General features: G+C 43.7%; 1 protein-coding gene and 2 long non-coding RNA genes across 4 annotated transcripts in view; 1 reads left to right on the forward strand and 2 right to left on the reverse strand.

The window, feature by feature from the left end:
- Positions 1–484: 484 nt before the first annotated feature.
- On the reverse strand, positions 485–7,095 carry LOC143518736 (uncharacterized). Its single transcript, XR_013132262.1, has 3 exons — positions 6,532–7,095; positions 2,106–2,308; positions 485–931 (listed from the first exon to the last, which is right to left on the reverse strand). It is a non-coding gene; the product is annotated as an uncharacterized LOC143518736 (long non-coding RNA).
- Positions 6,554–12,541, forward strand: LOC143518737 (uncharacterized). The gene is made up of 2 exons (XR_013132263.1): positions 6,554–7,689; positions 7,886–12,541. It is a non-coding gene; the product is annotated as an uncharacterized LOC143518737 (long non-coding RNA).
- Positions 12,542–12,828: 287 nt separating this feature from the next.
- The window catches only part of eng (endoglin), a 33,539-nt gene continuing 32,761 nt past the window's right edge, over positions 12,829–13,606 (reverse strand). The window contains exon 14 of one of the 2 annotated variants that reach the window (XM_077011465.1): positions 12,829–13,402. In XM_077011465.1, coding sequence (XP_076867580.1) covers positions 13,281–13,402 — 122 coding nt within the window. In that variant the 3' untranslated portion in view covers positions 12,829–13,280. The remainder of the gene's footprint in view (positions 13,403–13,606) is intronic. The other variant, XR_013132261.1, reaches the window with a different exon arrangement.

The following is a 13,606-nucleotide window of genomic DNA, read 5'->3' on the forward strand; positions in this document are numbered from 1 at the left end:
TGTGTTTGGGGGATTTGGAGGAGGGGGCTCTTTTCTCAATTAACTTAGTGCGAAATTAATTGCATCCTACTTCAACAAATGTTTTGTTGTTGTTGTTGTTATTGTTGCTGTGGCTCTTAAATTTAGCTCATATGCTCTAGTAATAGCCTACAGTGGCGTAGTCGTGGAATTTAAGTTAAATGGTATTTTAAACCGTTATGCATGATGTCTGCTCAATCAATGCTCAAGGGCCACTCTGGACTGAAATATGTTTCTAAGAACCACAAGGGGGCGTTAATTAACAGAAATATCAAGATGTAGATCTGGTTCTCGGAGGTGTCCGCACAGGATTTCAATCCATTGCAACAGTCACATTTTCAGGCTGGCGGTTGTTTGTTTTAGTTGCAGTTTGTATATAAATAAAATTTTAGCAATACAACTCAGAATATTAATGGAGTCCACAGCATGTGCTTATGTAAAGGATTTCATTAGTAAATCAGTTTATTCAGTAAGTGCAGTCATTACATTTCTTATACATAATATAGTGTGACGGAGCGCACAGTGAAATGACCAGAAGTATATTCTCTTAAGGAGCCGAGTTAAATGTGATCCATTTCAGTGCTCGTTTAATTCTGTCTAACTCTCCTCAGCTACAGCTTCCTTTCCCGTTATGCAGATGTGGTTCTATTTCTTCTGGCTGGCAGGCTATTTACATGTTGTGTGGGGCATATTCCAGATAAGTACTGCAAAATTCAGTGAGACTGGATGACATGGCCTAATCCAATTTTATTCGTAACATGAATTCTCCCACAACGTCGCCCAGCGTGTGAGGCGTGTGTGTGTGTGTGTGTGTGTGTGTGGGGGGGTTGGAGCCCCGTGGGGCCCGGGGGCCACAGCTCAATCACAGCACGCCTGAGGTGCCGCCGCTCCCCAAGCTCCCCTTCCGAGGTTCCTAATAAAATACAGAAATAAAAAAAAACAAACAGCATTTCATTTTCTACGCTCATTATCATATCCTCTGTACCAAAACTCATTATGGCAGCTTCTTCACCTACAGGTTTCAGTGCTGCAGGAAACTGGCCTGCAACTCTGCTTTAGTGCTCCGTCCGTGTTCTCTCTCCTTCCGATGACGCCTCGTCTCTCCCCCCCCCCCCCTCCACCCGTGCAGAGCTGGTCTCTCATTCATTCTAATTACTGCCATTGAAATTGAATAGAAGGCAGCTTGTTTCTGGGGAGGTAGGCGCTACTTAGCATTCTATAAGGGATGCAAGTTGTCTTCACAGACAACCCAAGGTTTACCTAAAGCTGCTCCTGCTAATTTGCATTTGTGTTTTGCCTTGGTATTCCCATGTTTACAGCTGCGGAGGGAAAGGGCTGGTTAAATCAATCATGTTTTTCACTCCGCTTAGGTTTGGTGGTGTCCAACAACTTTTAAAAATCCCTTGCTTTATTAATGAAGTTTGTCCGGAGGGTTTCAGTTCAGTCATATTCTGAATCGAGCTTATATTCAGGATAAAAACCTCAGGAATGATTCAGATGAGATAAAGTAGATTGAACTACAGATGTTAGAAGAATCGTGCTCAAATGCCATATGTGTATTTAGACCATGTGTAGAACTTTTTGAATAACTGTCAGCTGAGCTAAAAGCCTGACCCCCCTGTTTCATTATAGCTTTCGGCCAAAGGGCATAAGAAATATATGTATATAAAACATGAACACGAATGTCTTTTATTTTCATATGTATCACTGAAGCACTGGGAAATTTGCGCGACTATAAGAAGGAAAAGAGAGAGGGAGAGAGACTAAGAGAGAGACAGAGAGAGAGAGAGAGAGAGACTGGGAGTATCAGCAGTGCGCAGGCCAGGGCTCAGCTAAGAATAATGACTCATTGATTGAAAGGAACACTTTGCATCTCTTGCCAGAAAGAGAAGAAATAAATGGAGAAAACCCTTCTTGGAATAATCTGCATGTATATAATGGACCCTTTAATGCCAGGCCTGATTTCCAGAGAGCAGAAGCCACCCGATTAAGCAGAGGCACGCTGCTCAATCAACACTTAAAGCTTCCGCAGATGCAACACACAGGAAGTGGCACTTATTTGGGTGAAAGTGAGTGTTTTTCATTACCGTCACAGAACCCCGTCCTGACCGGCGCGGCGGGTGGGGTGAGGGTTCGACGGGAGCGGGGACATGCTCTTTGTGCTGCCTCGTCCTCCTCATCCTCCGCAGACCATAAACACTCTGGCGCTCGAGACTGAGCAGAAGAGATATGCAGGAGTATCTGGTCTGCACAGGCTGCACCTGTTCTTTGGGTATAACCCTGCACTGGCCTGTATCCAGAAAGGCAAAAGTGTAAACTTGCTGGGTCCTGTTTACATGACTCAAAGCACAAGCTACGTCAGGCACTCCTACATATTGCAGAAGTTATAAGGTGTGTCAAAATGAGGTTCGCTGTTCTTATCCGGTGCATGAAAAGAAGTCTGGGTGAAGTGGTATGTAAATTAAATGGTGTGGTGATTTAAGTTGAATCTTCTCAGCAAATTATACTCGCCTCATTTTCTAAGCACAGAGACTAAACCGAAAAGGCAACACCAATAGTTCTATGTATATGCAAAGTGGGTCCTCGTGCACAAGAAGCAGGCATGTCATGAGCAGATATTGACGCATGTTTGGAACCACAGTTGTGCGTTCCATTACATCACAGCCAATCAGGCGAGTGGGGTTGAGGATCAAAATCAAGTGTGCAAAAAACGAAGGAATAAGTATAAAAATTAAAGAAAAGGTAGAAAATAAAAATAGTCTGTGTTTGACTTTTTTTTCTCAGCTCCGTGAACACTGGAGCGTCAGGCTTGAGGTTTCTACCTCTTCTGCTCTCTCTATATACATCTCATATATACCTCGATTTAAAGAGTTTATTGATTATGCCTTAAAGGATGCCAGTTCTTAATAATCATATCAATTTTCCTGGCATAACTAAGTTTTTTGGGCAGGTCATTATATAACCCTCTGTCGTTACTGCTCATTTCCGGGCTAACACACTAATTTACTGGTGGCGCTGTGAGGGGCTTAGAGTTCGTGGGCGATTAGATGTGCTCGACGTTGTGTTGAAAATTAAGGTTCGTCCTCCAAAAGTCTGATCACATCGTCTCCCTGAAACTAGCAAAGCGTTTCTGCTCCCTCGGTTAAGTGCCCATTACCTCGAGCTGGTCCTCTCATCTTCACACAGTGAGAAAAACGCAGGGCACGAAGTTACCAAAATGGTCTTTGGGCTGCCGTGAAAATATCAACGTATCATAGGGCTATTCTCAGGATGTAGCAGCTGTCTTTGTGCACCGGTGAAAACATGTCCCACTCTGGGATAGGTATTACAGTCATCAGGGACAATGGTTAAATCTGATGCATGATGACAATGAATTCTGAGACGTATTATGCTGAAATGAACTGGCGTTTAGCCATTTATCTTGGGCCTCATGTGACCTTAGAGACTCACAAGCAAATTGCTCACAAGCTAAGCATGTGTAAGTGTGTGTTACGTGATTTCTGGAGGCAGAGGGCATTGAGAGTATTACCTGAATGTTAGATGACAGACTAATAGAAATGTCTTCCCCCCCCCAGCTGGCCTATGCATGCCGTCACTCAGCCCTGCCTAATGAGGGGCTAAAATAAATTGATCGTGTAATTCTCATTGTCGTCTGGGTCCCTGTTGAAAGGTTTATGCAGAGTTGAGCTGTTTATTCCAGTCTCGAATGTAGCAGTCCAGCGAGCATCCCGTGTTGGTGCAGCGGCAGGTCTTTTGCATGGCGGTCCACGTTGCTCTGGGGTACTTCTATCACAATGGGCTAATGGGCTGTTCTCTTCAGGGGTCTAGACCAGTTACTCTCATAGAAAGCAGCCCGTTTTATGTCATTTGTTCATTTTTCTCTTAGGATATACAGTCCAGGTCATGTGTTTGGACATACCTGAGTTTCTTCTGATGTTAAAGGCATTTTAATCCAGTGGTGGCCACTTTAAGATGATTAAGTAATGAGTTGCTACTTTGAAGAGTCTAAAATCTAAAAGGATTGTTCATCTTTGTTTATCATATCATTTGTTATTTGCAAATGGGAAAAGGTGGTACCGAAACAGCTCTCTGGCCATCTGGCAAGGACGTCCAAGGTGTGGTACCACAACGCTGTGCTATACTGGATGTGGCCGTGAAAGCTGTGAAAGCCAACTCTTTCATCCGTACGTGGCTGGGCTTGCCGGCATGCCTGTCTGAAACCGGTCTCTTTGGGGGGAAAAAACGCCCTGTAGCTGTCACTGCGGTCCATCAGCACGGGCTACAAACAGCAGAGTGCAGCAGCTGAGGGAGTCCAGTAGCCCGGTGTAGAGGAGTACAAATATAAAGGTCCACCCCAGCATGTGGGAAGCCCGTTCTGAAGTCAAGCTGGCAGTTAGCAGGCTGCAACGCCAGGAGATCAGTGGCAGGTTCCAGACAGGAAGAACAGCTCTTGGGTGCAGAAAAGCTCTCTGGCTTTGGGCCAAGGCCAGTTAGGAAGAGAGGAACGAGCTAACGGCGCCTTGAGATGGAGAGGATGGATGTCGAGCGCTACAAGTTCAAGGCTGTAGCACAGGGATGACGGGCGTCTAGGCAGAAACATCAACATGGTTGGACCTGTAGGAGATCCCACAGGCAGGGCTCAGGTTTCTTATTAGTACTGTATAATACACTCTCCTCTGTGGTTTGGCTAGGAGGAAGGCTGCCCCCTACGCAGCAGTCCAGAGGCATGCTTCCAGCACATCTCGTCACGCCGGCAAGACCACGCTCTCCCAAGGACAGTGTGGATGGGGACGTGACCCGAGCTGATTGGTTGAGGTGTCGGATGGGCGGATACAGTCCATGAGCAAAGGGCTCCCCCACTGTCAAGTCTACACCAAAGCTAGTTTCCTCCACCCAGGACTGGTGAGTGAAAGGTGATCTTGACTGGAATCTCCAATTCCCCATTGAAATCGCTAACCGTCTCTGCCCTGACACAGTGATGTGGTCCACACACCATTTTCCTCACTGAACTAATTGTCTCATGGGAGGAGGGAGTGCATGCAACCTTAAAAGGGAACAGGCTGAAGTGCTCAGATCCCCCTGCTGACTGTAAAACCATCATCTAGCCGGTAGAAGAAAGAAGTAAGATGTCATGGTTTTGTCAGTACATCAGGTGTTTGCCTCCTGAGGAATATGGAGGTAACTGGAGCAAACTGGCAGACGGCCCTAAAAGACCTGGCTGAGGAGGGTGAGGAGAACTTTGTCATGGTGGATATGGAGGGAATGAGGAGTATAAATGTGGCAGAAGAAGGTTGACGTTCTAAGCATGGTCCTCCTTATTCTGTAATTCCATTCTGGGACACCAGTATATATTCAGAAACCCATATAATACAGAACGAATGTAGTTCTTTATGCACCTCTTGCTTCAGCTGTGCTACGGTGACCTTTCTGCTCCACTGTGAACAGATATTCCCTCCAACACCTGGCAGATTACTTACACAGGGTATGAGTGTGATGGTGCATACAGCAGGACACAGTGCAAGAACCACGCGGTGCCTACTAGACAAGAGAGAACACAGTAACCTCTGCAGGATAAATATTCAGATCTTATCAGAATTTAATAAGGCAAATGATAAATCACTAATAATAATGATAATCTAATAACGGAAAGAAATGAATGATTGAAAAGATGACCCAGTAATAGAAAATAATTCTGCAGGTTCACTTTTGGAATCCTGAATTTAATCAATTTTTACTGGGTAGTTGTTGCATCATTATTCTAAATTCATTTAAAGTCTTTTTAGTTTTTCTTATTACACAGTGAGTGAATGTTGATGACTGGAAAGCTAAAGTTTCACCTTTTTTGTGTGGTTTGATGATTCCAGACTCATAACCCCTTCCTATCATCAACTTAAAGGACATTCAGTTGTCAGCAAGATAGCTTTAAAATGTAATTGTTATTATTATCATCAGTTGTTGTCATTGTTGTTATATCCAGTAAAACGTCCCACAATGTAAATTAAGAATGCTCGTTCTCACTGAACTAGGCTTCAGCTATGTTCTTGATGCTCATAGCTATACCTGCTTTCCCTGTTCTGCAAGCGGCTACTCATGTCTCATAGGTAGTTTCCACTTCCAGGTCATGAGGAAGTGAACAAGGGTATGTTGAAAAGGGTAAAGAAACCATAGCCCTGTTCATTGGGTTTGTGGCAATATAATTTCTTATAAGTCAGCGAGGATCTGTTGGTCAAGATGGATGTAATACTGAATTTTATCTGTGTATTTTACCATCTTTTTTTTTCTTTTCTATTTTACTAGTTTTTTTTCTCTTATCTTTCAAGAAGTTTATTTTTTTTTACTTCTGCATGAAAGTACACTGTATTTGCATTTGAGTTTAGCTGTTTAAATATTGCCTGAAAGGTTAATGTGTGTGTGTGTGTGTGTGTGTGTGTGTGTGTGTGTGTGTGTGTGTGTGTGTGTGTGTGTGTGTGTGTGTGTGTGTGTGCGCGTGTGTGTGTGTGTGTGTGTGTCTACCTGTCTGTCCTTGTCTTGCAGTCTGCCTGTTGAATTATGAAGAACGGCGGTACTGCAGTAGCTGAGCGCAGGAACCATATCTTGAACCATACACTTCTATCGACAGGTTCTCTGAGCGCAGGAACCATATCTTGAACCATACACTTCTATCCACAGGTTCTCTGCACAATGCTACATTCTTTTAATGTCCTCGTCTCTGAAGATGGTGTTCCAGTGGCACACACACACGGTTCTCTCTCAGCTACAGGAAAGCTGAGAGAGTATCTTTCCGGACAGCCCCTCAGACCCTCTTACACTGCATATGTATATCAAGCTCTGGACTGTGACTGATTAGCAGGAAGCCTCCAAAAGTCGCTGTGCTATTTCTTCTATAGTTGTCTGCACTTGGGTCAAATTTGGGTGAAGACGGGAGCTGCCTATGCACATGAAACCTGCACCGGATCTGACGGGTAATTACCTACTCTGCCTAATCTACAGGCTCTTTCAGATAGTTCTGTGCATTCAGTAGTGAAGTAACTGAACTGACTGCTAGCTTGTTCTCTGCACAGACTGTGGCCACTTTAATTAACGATCTGTTCTTAAAAAGTTAAGGTATGGAGTATGGATATTTTATATCTTCTGAATGCAAATATATGTACAGACTGCATGTATCAGAGCCGGAGTGGCTAATCGGGAGATGCGGGAGGATTCCCGCTGGGCCGGCTCATCTATATATATATATATATGAGTTAGGTGCTTGGAATATAAGGGGTTAAACTTTTATAGACCATTTAAATTGGAAAACGAAATGTGTGTTCCACTCGTACATACTTGATATTTTATCTGCAGTGTTATTTATTTAGTAATTTTAAACATAAAAGTTTGATGGAAAAAGAAATGTGTGGATATATATCATTCACTCTCTCTGGAACTCTGTTACACAGGTACTCGGTGACCACGGGGTTGCTGAAGTCATTTTCAAGCATTCACTTTAAAATATTACTACATATATCCAAATCGCCGCAAATATTTCAGTTCCAAATACAAATATATGCACACGTGCATGTGCACGTGCACGTGAAAACAGTCACAGTCTGTGGAATGGCAAGGCTGTGATTTTACCGGTTAGCTTTGCCTGAGTCTCCCATGCTGCGTCGTTTTGTGATGGCTTGGTGGAAGGTAACATCATTTCACTCATTTTCCATCTGTATATGTAGTAAAATGGTGAAACGTCGCTGATCTCCGCTAATGAACAACTTTGGGACGGTATCATCTTGCTGTGTGGCTTGCTGGGGGGGACACTTTGCGTTTAGCAGTTAACGGCAGCATTAATAGTTCAGCTCTTGTTTTTTTTTTCTCTCTTGCCGGGCCCAAGGACAGCAGAGTCATTTCAACACAGCCCTCAGCTACCTGGCGCAGTCAAAGACATTCATACCTCCACCGCCACACATCAGCCGTGGCAGCAGTCAGCGCAGTACTATGTGCATAAAGAAAAGACATGATTTACACTGGAATGCAGAGACTTTGACGGTGTTGCCACCACCAGCATGACTCCCCTTTTCCCCCTTAGCAGGAGGCCTGAAGCAGGAGCAGCAGAGGGGAATCAGGGCGAGTAAATCCCCCCTCGCCGGTTTAGAATGTGGCTAACGCTGCACTCCTGTAACAGCGGTGTGTGTGTGTGTGTGTGTGTGTGTGTGTGTGTGTGTGTGTGTGTGTGTGTGTGTGTGTGTGTGTGTGTGTGTGTGTGTGTGTGTGTGTACCCAGAGGAAGACTCAAGCGATAACCTCAAATGAGTTCTCTTGAGAAAGTACTGGAGGCCTGTGATTCTGCTCTCTGGTGGAACACACACACACACACACACACACACACACACACACACACACACACACACACACACACACACACACACACACACACACACACACACACACACAATCAAACATCTGCATACACTTTTGGCTGCTTTGGTTCCGAATGACATGATAAGCATACATTGTGTGAACAGCAGCATTCTGGGAAATGCAGCCATATTGGGGTGAAGAACCCCAGTTTAACCACCACACACACTATCTGTTATTTTTGGCTACTTTCACACAATTATGATGATGTTTCAAGGCTCAGTCTGATATTGCAGTCCCTTTAAATATTTATATATATAAATTAAATCATTTTCCTCAAAATAAATTAGGGCAAGGGGGGCCTTATCGGTGATGTCTGTAATGGGTGATTAATCATTGACTGTATTAATAAGGAGCTGGCCACTTATGTGTTGTTTGGAATACTGATGGATGGCCATGTGGTGTGGCATAAATTAATAATCAAACCCATGTATTGACTTAAGCCTTCCTAGAGTTCACGTGAAGAATGAATGCATTTCTGGACTTGCTTGGTCATTTGCACAGCACCAACAGGCTTTGTGTTCCATTATACACATTAATGTAGGGAAATGTACTAATTAGTTACTAGATACTGAAGAGGCAGGTTCAAAGTAAAACAGCTCCTGTCACATCAGTTCAATAGGACAAAACACTGTCCATGCACTCTCTATTAATGCACTGTAATTATATGTAACACCAGTTACTGTCATATTACAGACTGCATTACAATGTTTTAATTTGTCAGGACTGAATTCCTTGGGTCACTGACACAGAAACTGCAATTTATTCATTCACCACAGGGGGGCGTTTGTGCATGAACAGAATTTTTCCAAAGGAAAGCATCAGTACCACCAGCCATGAAAGTGGACCTCCAAGATAAATTGAAGTAACTGATGAGGGCCTCCGATTTTAAAAGATCCCACTAGAAACACCTTTAAAAAAACATTCAAAACCTGTGTATCATTTCATGGCATCCTGAGAGTCGTATACAGTGACTGGCTTTTGCGATTTCAGCAACTCGGCGCTAGCTTTACTGACAATCAAAAGCACAGAATGCTGCTCTCGAGGTTGGAGGAGCTGTTATGGAACCACTATATAAATACTGACATTCACGATCGCAGTGTTTTCTGTTTGCTTTGTCCACGGAGCTGTTCCTCCACCCGCTGCCCCTGTACGATCAGACCCAAAGAGCTCAGCGTGACATCCACTACACCCCTGCTTCCTGTGCATGCATCTGGGCCTCCGTCCCTGGTCCGTCTCCGGGCCTTATCTGCGTGAGATGGAAGAGGACTGTCAGTCACGGCCGTAACGGGCTCTCTGGTTTCTGTCTTTTTTGTCTCCTGAGGAAAACTTAATCCGCCGTTGGAACAGTTTTGTGGTGATAATGGGCAGGTGACAGGCCATCTAGATGTATTTATTTATTCGGTTAGTTTAGATGAGGCCAGCGTCCATCTCCGAAGCGCGCCCCAGAACTGTCGCATGTTCCCCGAGATAAGATACTACATGAGCCAAGGTCACTCTGACCTCTCCCCTCACTGTAAACATGAGCTGGATGCCTTCAAGCTGACAGTATTCGTGCATTCTTTCCTACTCTAGGCTGAAGAGCTGTGCTTGGAGGTCACTTGAACACAGATATCAGGGATGTGGGTATATACTCATGCATCTCCAATAGGGGGCGACGTCATCGGTCACACAGCGCATCTCCAAGAGCTCCAAGCAACACCTTGAACTAACAAGGTCATTGTGTAACTAGCCAGCAATTGGGGTGTTAAAAACACTCCTCACCTCATATCGGACGCTTTCTTTCTCCATTCGGGACGTGCGATTAACTCCTTTCTTTCCCATTTCACCCAATCAGGCTGGGTTTGTCGCTCTAGCACACACTCGTCTTCTTTCCAGCATGTTCCCCTTCTCTTTCCCTCCGTCTCTCGTAAAAATCCCTCCCTCCGTCCATCTTGTTTATCAGGTGTAAAACTGCTTGCTTTGTGCTTTATCTTCTCTGTCTTTTAGCAAAACATTTACCTACTGTTGATACTTTTCATTTGTCCTACAACTGGCTGGATTTTGTTTTAATAAATGTTTCCAGTATTTGTACCACATGACCTGTCCTGAGATCAGTCAAGCATTGGGTTTTTTTCAAGAGTTTATACAAAGAGTGTGCTTTGGCAACTATTCGTTAGAAAATGTTAGTTTTTCCATTAATATTTGAATAATTTCAGATGTACTGTTGTGCTGGATACTTTTTATTGTCCGGCTGCTTGATACACTGCATGACAAAAATGCACTTTTACTGTATAGAACACACCAGTATCTCAGCATGAACAGGCAGCGTTCACGCTTATAGGGAAACAGCCTTCAGCTTCAGAAGTGCCTTCTACGTGGAGAGCCCGGCGTGAAGCTACAGATGCTTTCTCCTGCCAGCCCTTCCTCCCAACTCTTACGGGTGTTCGGAGAGATGAAGTGACCTGTTTGTTTCGTAACTAAATGTAAAGCGCGGCCTTTCCTGTTATCCTCACCGTCCTCGTGTGTAGGAAAGAGAAGGGCTCGTGTTCTTCCTGGCAAATTCCCTCGCATTTCGGTGACATGACAATTGGTATTGGTAAAGATATTCAAGGTGACCGATTTATTGTTTCATGAAGCTCCTTAACGATTTGGCCTTCCCCTTTGAACTGTCACAGGGATTATGTTTAATGACATTCTGGGGGCTGTCAATATCTTGGACCATTTTTTGTTGTTCTTTGTGTGTTTTTCTTATAGCAAATAAATGAACTGAGAGCACTATAGTGAGAGTAGTATTAAAATAAATGACTTATCAAGAAAATGACACCGTAGGGGTTTTGCTGATTGTTTATTTATTAAAAGCGTTAAAAACGTATGTATTCTTTGACAAAAGAATCAAAATCACAGGAGGCATATTCAGGATATTTAGATTTAGGCATTAACTAAAAATGTATGTTTTTCTATTTGCTAAGAGTCTTGGGGAATCACAGTCGTTAAATAAACTCCTAGATTTATTGAGATTTATTGCTTTTTGGAGTCAAACGTTTTGAACTGTGTAACACTGGTGACTAAACATTATATGCTCATAAAGCATGAGAGAATATACAATGCAACATTTGAGCTGATAAGAAGCTAATAGAAATCCAGGCCTGACACACACATCAGAATGTGGGACCATAATTAAGAGGGACACCTCAAGTATTGCACAAATGCTCAAGTGGCATTTTCCTTCTGTCACTCTTTCTTCAGAAATCATGATAATAACCATCTTTCCCTCCAGTGCACTCTCACTCCTACACACACATGCACTCCCCCCTCCCCACACACACACACACACACACACTCCCACAATCATATCCACATAAAAAAAAAAAGTTATTCAAATACATCAGAAAATTCACATAAAATGTCTCCTTAATCTCTGTGACCTAAGCTACATGGTTTAGATTGAGGATACTTTGGTAATGTTTGAGGTTGGCTTATATGCCTTCACTAAACTAATCTAATTTGCAGACATTTGGCACACAAAGTATTGATAAAGCTGTGAACAAGTATAAAGTGAAACTGCAAAACATATATATATAGTCTCATATCCACATTCCCTACATATTCATATTGTTTGATTGGGATCCTATATGGGATTTAAATTGCAAGAGAGATTTTTGTTAAACAAAATGACAGTAACCAGAGGATTGTTATAGCAATAATAACTAAAACATCTGACAATGACCAGGATAATTTAAAAATAAGCAAGTTGTCCTATCAATGTTCTAACAAACATTCAAATTCTATATTTTGGTCCATTTAGTACAAATAATACAATTAATTCAAACCGGTCAGTCATGTACAGTAGTACATACAGTAAGGTCCACTTACTGAAGAGTTCTAAAGAAAAAGTAACAATTATGTATACAATCAGTGTGAACTAAGTGAAATTTGATATGAATGTTTTTGCATATGATAAAATTAAACCAGTCCTTGGTAATGGATTCAAACTCAGACCTACTATACATTACAGTGGCTCCATTTCTCTAGCAAAATCTGGTACAACTCACAGAAACCAGTACGAACATGAATAACTACTGTTTCAACATTTAACAGCCTACATAAATTAAGAGGTAGCCTTTTCCCAAAGTTTTCCCTAAGTCTGGGAGGCAGCCTAAAAATGAAATTTGAAAATCTTCTGTCAGATGCACAAAATGACGCACCAGACCAGGCGGCTATAGTGCTGGAGGGGAGGGGTGTGCTTGGTTTTGACCCATACCATCAGCTACTGGCGTGGCAGTGGCGATCTGTGCAGCCTGACCCCCCCACCCCACCCCACCTGCGCATGCGTGCTCAGACGTGTCTGGCTTTTCACCTTTGTTATTTTCTCTGTGCCGTAATCGGCGGTGACAGAGGGCCGAGCGGATTGTCAGTTAAGGCTGCCCCAAGTCAACCCTTCATCTGTGTTAAATGCATGTTTTTGTTTTTGTTGTTGTTTATTTGTTTGTGTGTGCGTGTTTTTTTTTTCCATGGAACATTACTGGGCCTCCATGCAGGAGGCACAATCTGTTGAAAAGAATGCAGTGAATTTCCTGTTAGTTCTTAGGGGATATGCTTTGCTTTTCCTGTCTCGGGGAGCCAAGGTTTTTGTTTTTTTTTTCCCCTCTTCTTCTTCATCTTCTTTTTTTTCCTGCTGACTTCCTGTCGCTGGGTGGCTGGAGAGGTGGAGAGTTAGAAATCCTGGTTCAGAATGAACCCTGACCCCTGACCCCTTGACCACCACCACCCCACTCCGTTCAGCGAGCTGCTGTGGTGTGGAGTTGGTGGAGAGGGAGCAGATGACGTGGGCGTCCCTCTCTGGGCGGAGGGGGGCGGGGGTGGAGGGCCTGGGGGGCGGGGCCTGGCGGATCATGCCATGCTGCTGGTGGGTGTGCTCTGGGTGCTGTCCATGCTGCCGTTGGCACTGCTGTTCTCAGAGGGAGAGGGTTTAGTGGGCACTGGCTGGCGCTTGGTCAACACGCACGGACATCCTGAGTGTGCGAGAGAGAGAGAGAGAGAGAGAGAGAGAGAATATGACAGAAGAGAAACTGTTATAGTTATAGACTTGCGCACTCCAGACATTGTTTGCTATGTTTTAAAAGGTCTGAAATCGAAGCCTCTGAGGGGAATGCAAAGGGTGTAATTGTGCATGTTCCTGTGTGTGAGTGTGTATGCGTGTATCTTGTCTCTGCGCT

Source organism: Brachyhypopomus gauderio, chromosome 7, assembly GCF_052324685.1.
Source record: "Brachyhypopomus gauderio isolate BG-103 chromosome 7, BGAUD_0.2, whole genome shotgun sequence".
In the NCBI taxonomy this organism is placed as follows: Eukaryota; Metazoa; Chordata; class Actinopteri; order Gymnotiformes; family Hypopomidae; genus Brachyhypopomus; species Brachyhypopomus gauderio.